Raw genomic sequence first — 17,380 nt, 5'->3', positions numbered from 1 at the left:
ACCATGACCTTCCCAGTTAGGAATGTATGATCAGGTCACCCTGTGAGTCCACTTTCCATAGAACCATATATATATAAGTTGATCTTATGGTTTTCTCACTATATATATATTCTTTAGAAGACCTATACCTAAAACAGAAAAGACTGAAAAGTTGAAAGCAAAAGGATGGAAAATGTATACTAGACAAATATTAACTGTTGATGCAGTTGTATTACTATCAGACAAAACAGACTTTAAGTGAAAAAGTATAACTGAAGATAAAGATGGTTACCATGTGATAATAAGATTCAATTCCATATATGATAATTCTGAACTTGCATGCCCACCTATATGCTCTTAGTAACAAGGCTTGAAAATATGTATATATTTAAAAAACCAAAAAAAAATTGAAAAAAATCTACTATTATAATATGATTGATAGATTAAGCCAACAAAATTGTGTTAAAGATGTAAATGGTTCGAACAACACAATAACAAGCTTCATTTAATGGATATATACAGGGACAAACATCAACAACTGGAAAATACATACTCTCTTTTAGCACTGATGAAACATTTCCCAAAATTGGCCAAACTGAAGGCCAGAGAATAATATCAAAAATTTCAAAGAATAAGTATTATACAGACCACAATGTAACCCAATTAGAAATTAGTGAACAAAAGTTGGCTTAAAAAAATGGAGGAAACTTCAGAATAGTTCATAGGTCAAAGAAGAAGTCACAGTAGAAATTAGAGAGTATTTAAAATAATAATAAATGCACTATATAAAATGCATGCAAGATATAAGGAAAGATGTACTTTCAGGGAAATTTATACCTTATATTAAGAAATAAAGTTAAAAATGCTTAAGTTAAAGAAACAACTTAGAAGCTGGAGAAAAAAACAACAGATTAAGTCCGGAGAATATAGAATAAAGAAAATAATAAAAGTTAAGAGCATAAATTAATAACATAAAAAAGAAAATAAAAGGGGCTTAAGAAAGCTAATAGATGATTCTTTGAGAAGCCTAATAGAACAGTCTTCGTAATAGCTAATCAAGGAAGAAAAAGACAAGGCACAAAGAAACTTATTAAGGAAGAAAGAGGCGAAAAAACAAAAATGCTGCAGAGAGTGAAAAGATGGTAAGAGGCTGTGGAATATTTTGTACAATTTAGGGAAAGTAACATAGAAAGCTTAGGTGAAATGGCAAATTTTCTAGGAAAAAAAATATATGATCAATTTTAGAATCATGTGCCCCTTCCCCCCCACACACACAAAAAATTATCAGAGCCTAATTCTTGGGAACCTGCAAATGTTACCTTATACGGAAATGAGGTTTTTGCAGATGTGATTAAGGATTTCGAGGTAGGAAGATTATCCTGGATTTTTCAGGTGGGCCCACCTAATCATAAGTGTCCTTATAGGAGAAAGGCAGAGGGAAATTTGACACATAGAGAGGAGAAAGCAATATGAAGACAGCAGAGAGAGATTTGACCTTAAAGATTGGAATAATGTTGCCACAGCCAAGAAATGATGACAGCCACCAGAAGTTTGCAAGAAGCAAGAAATGGATTCTGCCCAAGAGCATTCAGAGGGAGTGTGGCCCTGTTGATACCCAGTAACAAATTTCAGACCTCTGTCCTCTAGAACTGTGAGAGAATAAATTTCTGGTTTTTTATATCACCATGTTTGTGGACATCTGTTACAGTAGCCACAGGAAACTAACACAAAATGAAGGCAAGAATTAAAGAGATAATATATCATGTTGAAGTAAGGTTTGTTCCAGAAAATATATTGTTATTCACTATATTAACAGATTAAAGGAGAAAACCATAAGATCAACTCAATAGTTGTAAAAATAAAACGCATTTGTTCAATTCAATTCATGATATCTTTTAGTAAACTAGGAATAGAAAGACATAGTCTTAACTTGATAAATTGTAACTATGAAAGTTTATAGGAAACATCATACTTAATATGTGGGCCCACCTGAAAAATCCAGGATAATCTTCCCACCTCGAAATCCTTAATCACATCTGCAAAAACCTCATTTCCATATAAGGTAACATTTGCAGGTTCCCAAGAATTAAAATGTGGATAAAGACAAAGATTCCTACCATTATGACTTTCAATCTCATGGTTCTAGAAATTCTAGCCAACACATTTAGACTAAAAGAAACGAAATGAATGAGGATTGAAAAGAATGGCATTGGAAAGATTTGATAAATAGTCATTTGTCAAAGGTAATTATCTCACGCACACACACAAAAATCTACAAAATGTTACAATTACTGTAAGGCCTAAAAGGTTACTGAATATAAGATCAATACAATAGATCAATTGCTTTTCTATATACTACCAAGAAACAGAAATTTTAAGAAAATACACCATTTATAATATCAATAGAAATATAGATACTGTCTTAGTTAGGGTTGTTATAACAAAGTACCATAGACTAGGTGGCTTATAAACAAAAGAAATTTTTCTCACGGTTCTGGAAGCTGAAAGTTTACAATCAGGGTACCAGCATGGTCAAGTTCTAGTGAGAGCCCTCTCTCGGGTTGCAGACTGATGACTTCTTGCTGTGTCCTGATGTAGTGGAAGGAGTGAGGGAGGTCTCTGTAGTCTTTTTATGAGGGCACTAATCCTATTCACGAGGACTTCACCCACTTACCAAAGCCCCCACCTCCTAACACCATCATATTGGGAGTTAAGATTTCAAAATATGAATTTTAGGGGTACATAAACTTCAGTCTGTAACAGGTTTTAGAAAAAAAAAACAATGTGCAAGACATTTATGTACAAATATAAAACTTTATGGAGAGAAAATTATGAAACCTTATTGAAAGACTATGTAGAGAGACAAACCATGTTCATGGACAGGAAGACTCGAAATGTCGATGATTCTCAAACAGAAATAGAGATTTAAAGCAAATTCAATTATAATCCAAAAAAAGGAACTCATGAATCATGACAAGCTGATTCTAAAATTTAACAGAAATCTACGGCCATGCTACCCTGAACATGCCCGATCCCATCTGATCTCAGAAGCTAAGCAGGATTGGGCATGGTTAGTACTTGGATGGGAAACCACCCAGGAAGACCAGGTGCTGTAGGCATAAAAAATTAAAAAAAAAAAAAAAAAGAGAGATTGTAAGCTGAAAATGTCCTTGCAATCTGTGAGGTCAACCAAGGGTTGCCTCACATAAATGAATGAATGAATGAATGAATGAATGAATGAATGAATGAATTAAAATAAAATAAAATTTAACAGACGGGCTAAAGTCCAAGAATAGCCAAGACAATAGTGAAGAAGAACAAGGTAGAGTATAATCCATAATAGGTATAAAGATTTATTATGAAGCTATTCTAGTTAAAACATTGTGGCACAGGCATAGGGATAGATAAATAACACCATGAAACAGAGAACTCTCTAATAGACTGTCATGCAATGTTATAAATGATAGAGCTGGCAGTGACTATCTGACGGGGAAGTAGATAATACTGAATAAATGATATTGGGGACAACTGGTTAAGTTTATTGCAGAAATGATTTTGGTTCCCTACTCGCACTTAAATGTGAAGAAGAATATCTTTATGACCCACAGTACAGAAAGAATGATGAATTCCTCTACATTAAAAAGAGATCTTGTTTACGGCCATAGCACCCTGAATGTGCCCAATCTCGTCTGATCTCGAAAGCTAAGCAGGGTCAGGCCTGGTTAGTACTTGGATAGGAGACCACCTAGGAATACCAGATGCTGTAGGCATTAAAAACAAAAAAAGAGAGATCTTTTGGACAAAACACTATAGAGAGAGGAGGAAACAAGCCACGAACTAAGAAAAGATACTTAATAAGTAAAAAAATAGTATTCAGAATATATAAAGAATCCTATGAATCAATAAGAAAAATAACTGTAGAGGAAAATGAATAAAGGTATAAAGTCATCTCCCTGAATAAAAAACAAGTCATTTCATAAACACTTAAAAAGATGATCAACTTTATTATCATGGAAATTCAAATTAAACTCACAATTAGATACCATTTCATACCCATAAGATTGGCAAAAAAAAAAATTGAAGTTTAGTAATGTGAAGCAATAGGTATATTCATACTTTGCCATGGAAGTATAAATTGGTATGATTACTTTGGAAAACACTTTGACATCATCTTGTAAAGTTGAAGATGCACACATCTTATAATTCTACTTTTCCAATATTAGTCATATACCCTAACAGCACTACTGAGTAGAAATTTAATGTGAGCTACATACATAACTTTACATTTCCTAGAAACTATAATATAAAAAGTAAAACAGAAACAGGTGAAATAAATTTAATAATTTATTTTATTTAATCCAAAACATTATCATTTCAACATTTACTCAATATAAAAAGTATTGAGATATATACATTGTTATACTAAGTCTTTGGATTTCAGCATGTATTTTGCACTTACATCTCAAATTGCATGCTAAATTTTCATTGGAAATACTTGAACTATATTTAGATTTCATAAAATTTACAGTTGAAGAAGTAGATTCACATACCGAGTTCTTCCAAACATACTTAAAAGTTTTCCAATAAATGCATCAAGTGTCGGTTTTAAAATTTCAATTAGTTTAATTTAAAATGTATTCCTATTTCACTTGCCTCATTGCAATTGCTCAATGGCTGCTTGTGGCTAGAACTACCATATTGGACAGCACAACTCTAGGAAAGACTCTTGCATATGTGCCACATCACTCCAATCTTCAAGGCCAACATCTTCGAAAATCTCTCTGATCTATCTTCACATTGAGACTTTTCCTCTGCATGTGTCTGTATAATATGACCTTCTACCTGCCTCTGATAAGGACACTTGTGATTGCATTATAGCCCACCTAAAAAGTCCAGGATAATCTTTCCACCTCACGACTCTTAATTTAATCACACCTGCAAAGAACACTTTTCCATATAAAATAACATTAACACATTCCAGGGGTTATGACCTGATATGTTTGGGGGAGGTGCATCATCATCTACTACAGTGTTAAAAGTGTAGATAATAAAATTTAGGATAGTAGTTATCTCTAGGCATTGGGAAAGGGATACAATTGATAAGAACAAAGGAGCCTTTCAAGATATTGTTCCTTCAGCTGAAGAATGGGTACACAAGTGTTCATTTTACTATTACTATTATCTGCCTCTCAGGTTCTATCCTACTCCAGATTAGATGCTCAAATTATGGTGCTTTCTCTACCCACCCTCTTTCTTTGACTCCTTCACCCCCATGACACATAGTAAGCACTCAATAACCATTAGCATTTAAAGTGTTTACCATGTTACCTACGGGAAAACTTTATTTGTAGAGTATCTCATTTAATTCCCATGATAATCCAATATGGATAAGTATTTTTAAGCCTAATTCCCTATGTCACAGATAGGGAGATTGAGACTTGAGATTTGTCTTAAAGTCATAATTGTTATATGGTGGATCCTGGAATCAAACCCAGGTAGTCTGATTCTGCCTATACTTTTTTTTTTTTTTTTGATTAGAGGGTTTTTAAAAAATTAGAGTAAAATTCACATACAATAAAATTCACTCTTTTTGGTGTATTATGCTGAAAATTTTGACAAAAGCACACAGATGTATAACCACCACCAAAATTCAGATTTGAAACAGTTCCATCTCCTCAAAAAATTCCCCTAAGCCCCTTTGTAAGTCAACCCTTCCCCGACTCATAGCCCATGGCAGTCATTAATTTTTGTCTCTACAGTTTTCTCTTCCTGAATACCATATAAATGGAATCATACTCTACATAGTCCTTTGACTCTGTCTTAGCATAAAGCATTCACTCACAAGTTGAAGGATATTTAGGTTGTTTCTACTTTGGAGTAATTATGAATAAAGTCACTACAAACATTCACTTTGGAGTTCGTGTATAAACATAAGTTTTCATTTCTCTTGAGAAAACACCTAGGAATGGTATTGCGAGGTCATATGGTAGCATACATTTTTAAGAAATCACCAAACTATTATCTTAAGTGACTTTACTATTTTGCATTCCCACCAACAATGTATGAGAGTTTCAGTTGCTCCACATCCTTGTCTGTGCTTGGTATTATCACCATTTCTTTAGATCTTCTTTGATTTTTTTCATCAATGCTTTGTTTGTTTAACGTATTGATCTTGCACTTATAAGCTGCTTCATGACGAGGATATGTTGTAAGTGTGTCATTACGCAATTTTGTCATTGAGCGAATATCATAGAGTGTACTTACAGAAACCTAGATGCAATAGCTTACTACACACCTAGGCTATATGGTATACTCTACTGCTCTTAGGCTACAAACCTATATAGCATGTTACTGTACTGAACACTATAGGCAATTGTAACACAATGGTATTTGTGTATCTAAATATATCTAAACACAAGAAAGGTACAGTGAATACATAGCATAAAAGACAGTGCTCAGCCTGCCACTGAAGAAAGGTCAGCAGCCCCCACTACTCAGGCTACTGAATGGGTAGGAACAACCACTGAGTGGTATTAAGCTGTCTTTCCACAAATTCTTAAACAAAATGGAAATAAGGTTAATGGAAAATAAATAGTTTCTAAAAGTTTATAACTAAATAAATTAATTAATCGATAATAGAAATGGCACACCTGTATAGAGCACTTATTATGAATGGAGCTTGCAGAACTGGAAGTTGTTCTGGGTGAGTCAGTGAGTGAGTAGTAAGTGAATGTGAGGGCCTAAGACATTTCTGTACACTACTGTAGTCTTTATAAACACTGCACACTTAGGTTGCACTAAAATTATAAAACAACATGAGATTAAACTAAGTGCAAGAATAAACAAACCATTCAAGAGACATGGTAAATACAAGATGTATGAGGCTGCTGCTAGCATAACATGGCTTAATGTTTTACAGCAAATTTTATAAGTAGAAAGAGTACACTCTAAAATAATGATAAAAAGTCTAGTATATACATAAACCAGTAACATAGTCATTTATTACCATTATCAAATATTATGTACTGTACATAATTATATTGTTATACTTTTATACAACTGGCAACACAGACTTGTTTATACCAGCCTCACCAATAACATGTGAATAATGCATTGTGCTATGACTTTACCACCCTACAGTATCACAAGGGATAGGAATTTTTCAGCTCAATTGTAATTTTATGGGACCACTGTGGTATATGTGGTCTGTTATGGACCAAAATATCATTATGTGGCAGATGAATTTATTTTGTTAGACTTATACCTAAGTATTTCATGTTTTCCGTGTAGTTGCAAATAGTACCATTTTATTAAATTTCAGTTTCCAATTGTTTATTGCTAGTGTATATAATGTAGTTTTGATATTTGTATACAAGTCTCCTATCCTGTGAACATGTTAAACAATGGTGGCTTTTTATAGATTCTTTGGGAATTTTTACATAGATTTTTTTTTTTGTCTGTAAATAGAAACCATTTTATTTCTCCCTTTCCAGTCTATATTATTTCATTTCCTTGTCTTATCTTATTGCATTGGGTAGGACCTTATGTAATGTTGAACGAAAGTGATTAGAATAGAATCTTTAGACTTTGACTATTAAACATGGTGCTAGCTGTAAATTTTTTGTAAATGCTCTTTATCAGGTTGAAAAAGTTACTCTCTATTCCTAGTTTGTTATAGAATTTTTTTTAAATCATGAATGAACATTAAATTTTATCAACTAATTTTTCTGCACCTATTGAAATAATCACATGGTTTTTCTTCTTTAGTCTGTTGATATGGTGAATTACATTTATTAATTTTTCAGTCTTAACTCAGCCTTGTATACCAGGAATAAATCCCACTTGTTCCTGATGTTATCTTTTTATATATTGTTTGATTCCATTTTCTAATATTTTGTTAAGCATTTTTTTCGACAACGGTCATGATGAATATTGGTTTGTAATTTAATTTTCTTATGTCTGTGTCTTGTTTTGGTATCATGATAATGCTGGCCTCAAAGAATGAGTTGGGAAGTGTTCCTCTCCAATTTTCTGTAAGAATTTATTAGCAGTTGGTTAGCTTGTAATGTTATTCTTCATCACTTGACCTAGCAAACTTTGTCTCTGCTCTACCATGTCTACTTGACTTAAATTATTTGTGGCAACTGGATCCCTTCTGTTCTGATTGGTATATTTCCAGAACCTATCATCTGATTACTCTTTTTTTAAACAGTTTATCCACAGCATTCTTTTTTTTGTCTTTATTGAAATATAATAGACAATTAGTTGCTTGTATTTACATTGTACAATTCAATGAGTTTTTTTTTCAATTATAATTGGCATACAATATACCAGTTTCAGTTGTATAGCAGTGTTCAGATATTCACATAACTCGCAAAGTGATCACCCCACTAAATCTAGTACCCCTCTCCCCCCTTACATATTTATTACGTTATTGTCCATCTTCCCCATGCTACACTCTACATCTCCACGTCTATTCTGCAACTATCTATTTGTACCTCTTAATCCCTTTGCCTTTTTTTGTCCCCCAACCCCCCTCCCATCTAGTATCCCTTAAAATATTCTCTGTATCTATAAATTTATCTCAGCTTTTGTTGTTGTTGTTGTTAATTTTCTTCTTTAGATTCCACATATATGTGAAATCATGTGATATTTGTCTTTCTCTATCTGACCCATTTTATTCAGCACAATACCCTCTAGGTACATGAAGGCAATATCTTTTTCCATCCATTTCCTTTTAGTCTGTGTGTGTCTTTTAATCTGAAATGAGCCTCTTGTAGGCAGGATATGCAGGGGTCTTGTTTTCTTATCCATTCAGCCACTCTATCTTTTGGTTGGAGCATTTAATTCTTTTCCATCTGAGGTACTTTTTGATAGGAATGTAGTTATTACCATTCTTATTCCTGTTTTTGATACATGTTTTTTCTTCTTAAAGAAGTCCCTCCAACATTTCCTGTAATAATGACCTGGTGTCAATGAATTCCTTAGCATATTTTTGTCTGAGAAGCTCTTTACCTGTCCTTCGACTCTAAATGATAGCTTTGCTGGATAAAGTATTCTGGGCTATAGATACTGGGTTTTCACCACTTTAAGTATTTGTGCCAAGCCCTTGTGTCCTGCAAAGTTTCTTTTAAGAAATCAGCTGCTAGTCTTGTGGGTGCTCCCTTTTAGGTAACTAACTGCTTTTCTCTTGCTGCTTTTAAAATTCTCTTTGTAGTTAACATTTGGCATTTGAATTATGATGCGTCTTGGTGTGGGCCTCTTTGAGTTCTTCTTTCTTGGGACTCTCTGAGCTTCCTGGGGTTGTATATCTATTTCCTTCACCAGGTTACAGAAGTTTTCCATCATTATTTCTTCAAATAGCTCTTTAATATCTTGTTTTTTTTCCGGTATCCCTATGACACAACATTTTTACATTTAATAGTGTCCCATAGGCTCCTTAAAATTATTATTATAATCTTGGCTTCTTTTTTCTTGCCATTCTAATTGAGTGTCCTTGGCTTTCTCATCCTCTATATAGGTCATTTGATCCTCTTCTTTATTCACTTTGTTTATTCCATTTAATATACTTCTCATCTCAGATAATGTATTCTTCATTTCTGATTGGTTCCCTTTTATAATTTCCATTTCCATTTTTATGTTTTTTATCTCTGTTAAGGTTCTCACTGAATCCATCTACACTTCCCCTTAGTCCATTGAGCATCTTTATAACCAGTGGTTTGAACTCTGCATCTGTGAGATTGCTTTACTCCATTATTTCTGAATCTCTGTTCTGTTCTCTCATATAGTTTCTGCTTGTCTTCCCATTTTGGCTGCCTTTCTGGGTCTGCTTCTATGTACTAAGCAAAACTCATAAGTCTCCTGGTCTTATTAGTGCAGCTTTGTGTAGTAGGTGTCCAGTGGCACAGACCTGAGAGGAGTTCAGCTGCAGGTCAAATTTAGCCCCAGCTTGTGCCACTCTGGAGCCACTTGTTAAGATTCAGCAAACAATCCACAGATGCTGTGCTTATAGTTGCCTCAAAAGGCCACACCAGAAACCGTGGCTAGTTGCCTCCAGTGTGAGTCTAGGTGCTGCTCACCAAGGGGCACCTGACTAAGTGAGCACATCTGGATGTGGCTTGGGTGGGGCCACAAATTGGGGGAGGTGAGTTCCAGGGAATCCTCTGGGTGGATGACATCTCTGCTATGAGGGTGCTCAGTCTGTGCACTGGGAGCGGGGAGGGCTCAACAGAGGAACAATGGATACCGCTGACACTTCTGGACAGAGCAAGTCTTCCCTCAGCCCTCACTCCGACAACTCAGTGTCCCCCTGTAAGTCCCTGGTGCCCCTGCGCAGCTGAACTGGTGCTGGTGCTCAGAGCAAGCAGGTCTGTCTCACTGCAAATGTCTGCTTGTGGTCAGGGCCCTTTACGAGGTGGCTGCCGTAGCCTCTGTACCACTCAGCAGCTAGGGACCGGACAGCTTAGGGTCCTCACCCTGTCCTACCTTCTGCCGTTGCAGAGTGATTTCTTAGTTCTCTTCCTAATTGTATGGCTTGTTCGTCTAGATCCCAGGTGATTTTCCTTGCTGTTTGCTCTTTGTTTCTGTCACAACTTTAATTTGGTCACCAGAGGGGTGAACAGAGCCTCTATCATCTATGCCATTTTTTTCATCCTCTAATTACTTTTTTAAAATTAAAATAAATTAATTATAATTGTGGCAAAATACACGTACTATAAAATTTACCATCTTAACCATTTTTAAGTGTAAAGTTCAATACTGTTAAGTATATACACATTGTTGTGCAATCAATGTTCGGAACTTTTTCATTTTGCAAAACTGAAATGCTTCACCAGTTAAACAACAACACTCCATTTCCCTTTCCCCTCAGCCTTGGAAACCACCATTCTTTGTTTCTATAAATTTGACTTTAAGTGGAAACATAGTATTTACCTTTTTATGACTGGCTTATTTCACTTAGCATAATGTCTTAAGGTTAATACCTGCAGCATGTGTCAGAATTTCCTTTATTTTTAAGGCTGAATAATGTTTCATTGTATGCGTATACCACATTTTGTTTATCCATTCACGTATCAATGGACACTTGAGTTGCTTCTACCTCTTGGCTACTACGAGTAATGCTGCTATGAATATAGGTGTACAAATATTTCTTAAGGAATCTGCTTTCAGTTCTTTTGGATATATACCCAGAAGAATTGCTGAATCACATGGTAATTCTATTTTTAATATTTATACTGTTTACATTTTTTACAGTTGACTGTCAATGTTATTTTATATTAGTTTCAGATGTATAGCATAGTGGTTAGACCTTTACATAATTTACTATTTTCAGTTTTTGAGGAACCTGCCATACTGTTTTCCACAGTGGCTGCACCATTTTATATTTCCACCAACAGTGCATAAGTGTTCTAATTTTTCACATCCTCACCAATATTTGTTATTTTGGTTTTTTTTTAAAGTAGCCATCTTAATGGGTGTGAAGTGAAATCTCATTGTGATTTTGATTTGTACTTCCCTAATAATTAGTTATGTTAAGTTTTTTTCATATGCTAGTTGGCCATTTGTATATCTTTTTTGAATGTCTGTTCAAGTCTTATGCTCATTTTTGAAATGGAGTTTTTTTGATGTTGTAAGGGTTGTATATATATTATGAATATTAACTCCTTATCAAATACATATTTGGCAAATATTTTATTCCATTCTATAGGTTGCCTTTTCACTCTGTTGTGTCCTTTGATGCACAAAAGTTTTAAATTTTGATTTAATCCAATTTCTCTATTTTTACTTTTGTTGCCTGTGGTTTTGGTTTCATATATAAGAAATCATTGCCAAATCTAATGTCCTAAAGCTTTTCCCTCTACGTTTTCTTTTGTTTTGTAGTTTTAGGTCTTATGATTAGGTTTCTGAGCCACTTTGAGTTAATTTTTGTATATGATGTGAGGCAAGGGTTCAACTTCATTCTTTTGAGTTGGATATCCAGTTTTCCCAATACTATTTGTCAAAAGACTGTCCTCTCAGCATTGAATGGTCTTGCCACTCTTCTCAAAATCATTTGACCATACATGGGAAAGTTTATTTCTGACCTCTCTATACTATTATATTCGTCTATATGTCTTCATACCAATCTGCTGTTTTAATTACTATAGCTTTGTAGTAAAATTTGGAAATAAGAAGTGTAAGCTCTGCAACTTTATTATTCTTTTTCAAGACTGTTTTGAGATTCCATATGAATTTTAGGATGCAATTTTTCTATTTCTATAAAAAATACCATTGAGATTCTGCTAGGGGTTACATTAAATCTGTGGATTGGTCATCTTAGCAATATTGTCTTCCAATCCATGAACATGAAATGTCTTTTCATTTATTTATTTTAATTTCTTTCAGTAACATTTTGTAGTGAATATCACATGTATGCAAACCTTTTGCTTCTTTGATTATATTTATTCCAAGTATTTTATTCTTTTGATGATATTTTAAGTGGAATTGTTTTTTAATTTCCTTTTAGAATTATTGTTAGCTATAACAACACAAGATTTTTGTTTGTGATTTTGTATTCTGTAACTTTATTAAATTTATTAGTTCTAACAATTTTTGCATGTGTGGAATCTTTAGGGTTTTCTACATATAAGATCATATCAAATGCAAACAGATATAATTTTATTTCCTCTTTCTCAATTTAGATCTCTTTTATTTCTATTTCTTGCCTTATTGCTCTGGCTAGAACTTCCAGTAATATGTTGACTAAAAGTGGTAAGAGTGGGTGCTCTTGCTTTATTCCTGATTTTAGAGGAAAAGCCTACTGTCTTTAACCGTTGAATATTACCTCTGGATATTTCATATATAGCCTTTATTATATTGAAAAAAGTTTCCTTCTACTCCTAGTTTGTGTGTGTGTGTGTGTGTGTATCATAAAAGGGTGTTGAGTCCTCAAATGCTTTTTCTGCATTGAGATGATCATGTGGGTTTTTCCTAGCATTCTGTTAATTTGGTGTATTTCATTGATTGATTTTTCTATGTTGAACCATCTTGCATTGCAGGAAGAAATCCCACTTGGTTGTGATGTATAATCCTTTTAATGTGCTGTTGAATTCTGTTTGCTAGTGTTTTGTTGAGGATTTTTGCATGAATAGTCATCAGAAATGTTGGTCTCTAGTTTTCTTTTTTCCTTTTTTGTAGTGTCTTTATCTGACTTTGGTATCAGGAAATGCTGGCCTCAGAGAATGAGTTGGGAAGTATTCTCTCCACCTCAATTTTCTGGAAAAATTTATGAGGTATTGGTATTATTTTTTCCCTTGACCACCATGCTATGTGTTAGTTTGTTATTCTTCATCACTTGGCTTATCATACTTTCTCTCTGCTCTCTTGTGTTCCTGACTTAAATTATTTGCTGCAACTGTATCACCTGTTTCTGATTGCAATATTTCTAGCACCTAACATTTGATTACTCCTTTTGCATGATGATATGTTTTACAAACTCCAAATCTTACTCTTATTATAAGGGGCATAGAGAGAATTTGGTTTGTCTAAAGCCAAATGAAAAGAGCAATTGATAAAGGTGGAAAGGGTGGAGCAGTGGTTCTTCATCTATCACAGTGGTACCAAACCTTTTTGGCACTAGCGACAGTTCTCTTATGAGAGAATCTAATGTCTGATGATCTGAGGTGGAGCTAAGGTGGTGATGCTAGCACTGGGAAGCGGCTGAAAATAGAAATGAAGCTTCACTCGCTTGCCTGCCACTCACATCCTGCTGTGCAGCCTGGTTCCTAACAAGCCACAGACCAGTATTGGTCCATGGCCTGGATGTTTAGGGGCCCCTGCTCTATCATATTTACTGTGCCCTTTTAAAATATTTTGAAGTTTCCTTTTATCCCTCTGACATGAAATTCATACATAAAATATTTTAAGAAATATACATGTGAGGGTAAATAAAGGGAAAGCAATTTATAATAACATGCATTTCAATGTGTAAATTCTAGGTCAAACTTCACTAGAAGATATAATAAAGAAGAAGACACATGTTTGCATTTGTACATAGAATTAAAATAAATGTTAATGTTACATATGTAAACTGACACAAATATAGGTTTTTTGTACTAGTACTTCATACTATTAACGACAGTACATTGTTGGTACTATGGTGTTTCAGAATTGTGAATTTGATGGGAGAAATTCTAAAAAACATTTTTCATTGATTTATATATTTGCATTCCTGGAAACTTCAGTTATGTAATTAAACTAGGCAAAAAAAAAATACTTTGTGTTTATATTTTAAAAGTAGTAAGTTTCTACTTGGATAAACAGATTTATTTATTTTATTTTATTTTATTTTTTTACCTACATGAATGTCTCAAGGGACAGTCAAAATTTATGCAGGATTGGGCCAATTCTTAGTTGTGTGGATTATAGGATGGGCTATCATCTCTTAGCATCCTATACTAAATACCAATAAATCCTCCCAATGATTGTTACAACCAAAAATGCTTCCACAAATTTCCAAGTGCCATATATGAGGCAGTAATTACCCTCATCATGAATTACTGAGATAAAGTGATGAATAGAAGAAATTTGCTGACAGACTCTTGAGGAGGAGAGATAATGAAATAAAAGTAATGTTGAGGAATATTCTAAAAGCTGTTTTCCAGGTGTGAGGTCCAGGTAAAGAAAGAAAAAAGAAATTACTTCCTTTTGTTTGTTTGTTTATAGCAGCCATAGCTTATAAAGCATTTTCATATATGTTATATACCTCACATCAGCTGTGAATTTAGTATCTCCACCATTTAACAGATGAGGCAGAGGCAGCTCAGAATTGTTGAGTGATTTACTAAAAGTCATTTTAATGAGGAAGCTAGAGTTGGAGTTCAGATATTGTTTCAAACTCAATGTTATTTTCATTATAGCATAGCAATGCTAGGATGTTGAAGGCAGAAAAAAATTTTTAAGAGGGAAAATCTAAGACCCACAGTAAAGCTAGAATTAGCAGGATTTGAATGGACAGCATTATAATAACTCTTACTAACATTCTGGGAAGAAAGGTGACCAAAGCTTATTGTCAAGCTGAGAATTAATTAATATATCCCCCTTCTTATAGGACATTAATATGCAGCTGGGTGACATAATGCAAAATGTGCAGCGGACAATAAATCGCTACACCTTTGACGAGAACATACACCCTGGAAGGAAAATCTCCCTTACAGAACATAAGAAACGGAGACCATATTTGTTGGAGAAAATAGCTATTTATGCTAATTCTGCTGAAATTAGAGAAAAGACTCTTGTCCACATCTTGGCCTGGTTGGAAGAATGGAGTAAGTTTTCAAAAGTGATTCAAAGGAAAACCACAGTTAATGAAATGGCTAAAGAACAGAATCTATAAGTAAATTTTGAAGAATTAGAAGATAAAAGAAAAAAAAGCTAAGGAGTTATTCAAAGAACAGCTGTCCTCTGTTCTAGTAAGGATAAAATAAGAAAAATATAGGTTTGCTCACTTAGTGCCGGCTATTCTGGCCTCCTTGTTTTCCTTCGCACATGCCAACATGCTCCTGCCCGGTGTCTTTATGCTTACTATTCCCTTGCCTGGAACATTTTCCACCAGGTAGCCACATGGATCATTCTCTGCTTATATCTTACTTAAAAATGAGGTGTTCTCTAACCATCTCCATTCCCTATCCTTTGGCACCGTCCATTATTCTTTACTCTATTTTTGTCTATACCATTTCTTACTATCTGATGTACTATATAATTAATGTTTATTATTATTATTATTTATGCCTATAGCACCTGGTCTCTCATCCAAGTACTAACCAGGCCCGACCCTGCTTAGTTTCCAAGATCAGACATCGGGCTTGTTCAGGGTGTCATGGCCCTAAACCATGGACTGTGTCTCCACTGGGGCATGAACCCAGGACCTTCTGTGTGTAAAGTAGATGTGCTAACTGCTACACTATGGAACCACGTCCATATAATTAATGTTTTTATTTTGATTTTCTGGCTGTCTTACTAGAATGTAAGCAGTATGAAGTCAGGGAATTTGTTTTATTCTATGTTGTATCCTCAACATCTAGAATAGTATGTGATAGAGGAGACGTTGGTTGAATGAAACAGTGAATAACCTAAGAATACAAAAAGAAGAATTTAATTTAGTTGCAAGAAATCTCATATAATGGGGGTTATAAAATGCTAGATAACTTACCAAAGGAGTAAATTAGGGTTTACATTTTAGATACTTACTTCCCTGGAGTCAGGGAACTAAACCAGGTAGTTCCCTGGAGTCAGGGAACTAAACCAGGTAGACACTTTTTAACCTGATTCATATTTTTATGCCCGAGACTTACTGTTCAGCTTTCTACTCCATGTCCCCTTCTCATTTCTTCATAGAGAAAAGCCTCAGAATAGCAATAAGTGAGATATTTATATTCCTCAACACTACATTGAGTAGTTAGCTAATATTATAAGTCCATATGCTTATAATTATTTATTTTTCTGCACAAAAGTACTTGTTTTACTCTCTTCAAGATGCCATTTTGTCTGAGATGACTGTAATTGATATTGATGAACACCGCCACTGGATAGCACGAATGGAGATTTTACCAGAAACGTTCAGAGCTATTGAGAGCAATGTCAACATACTGAGTAGAATTAGTGCCTATTTGCTCGAAGAAAAGAAGAAACAAAGGAAAAAAACAAGTAAGAATGCTTTAAGACATTGGAAACAGATTTTACTTTTTCTAAAAAACATCTTTATTGAGGTAAAATTTACATACAATAAAATTCACCTATAAAGTGTACACTTCAAAGACTTTTAGTAAATTTAGAGTTGTGCAACCATCACTACAATCCAATTTTAGAACATTTGTATCACCCAAAAAAGATCTTTTATGGCCATCTGCAGTCAATATTTATTCCCACCCTAAGCCCCAGACAATAACTAATCTATTTTCTGTCCCAACAGGATATTTCATAAAATCAAATTATATGTGGTCTTTTCTGTCTGGTTTCTTTCATTTTGCATAATGCTTTTGAAGTTCAGCCGTATTATAGGATGTATCAGCAGCAGCCATATTATAGGATGTATCAGTAGTTTCTTCCTTTCTCTTGCCAATTGTATACCACTGTTTGCATATACCACACTTCGTTTACCCATTCACCAGTTCATGGATATTTAGATTTTTTTTTCTACTTTTTGGCTTTTTGAATAATGCTATGAACACACATGTATAACTTTTTAAAAAATCTTTTAAGTTTATTGGGGTAACACTGGTTAACAATTATATAATTTTCAGGTATACATTATAATTTGACATCTACATATTCTATTGTATGATTACCACCCAAAGTCCAGTTTCCTTTAGCTACCATATATTTGATCCCATTTACCCACGTCACTCTACCCCTATTCCCTTAT

The 17,380-nt window shown here is 34.2% G+C and overlaps 2 protein-coding genes and 2 pseudogenes across 2 annotated transcripts in view; 3 read left to right on the top strand and 1 right to left on the bottom strand.

The window, feature by feature from the left end:
• The window catches only part of LARP4 (La ribonucleoprotein domain family member 4), a 151,800-nt gene that overhangs the window by 70,039 nt on the left and 64,381 nt on the right, over positions 1-17,380 (bottom strand). The gene's annotated exons all lie outside the window — the stretch shown is intronic.
• FAM186A (family with sequence similarity 186 member A) overlaps positions 1-17,380 on the top strand; it is a 50,898-nt gene that overhangs the window by 5,895 nt on the left and 27,623 nt on the right. Inside the window, exons 2-3 of the mRNA XM_011368352.2 lie at positions 15,068-15,284; positions 16,492-16,662. Of these exons, the coding sequence (XP_011366654.1) occupies positions 15,068-15,284; positions 16,492-16,662 (388 nt within the window). The remainder of the gene's footprint in view (positions 1-15,067; positions 15,285-16,491; positions 16,663-17,380) is intronic.
• Positions 2,980-3,098, top strand: LOC111744764 (annotated as a pseudogene).
• LOC111744787 lies at positions 3,631-3,749 on the top strand (annotated as a pseudogene).

Source organism: Pteropus vampyrus, unplaced genomic scaffold, assembly GCF_000151845.1.
Source record: "Pteropus vampyrus isolate Shadow unplaced genomic scaffold, Pvam_2.0 Scaffold140, whole genome shotgun sequence".
NCBI lineage: Eukaryota > Metazoa > Chordata > Mammalia > Chiroptera > Pteropodidae > Pteropus > Pteropus vampyrus.
The sequence above is the reverse complement of the archived record's forward strand: the minus strand, read 5'-3'. Positions and strand labels throughout refer to the sequence as shown.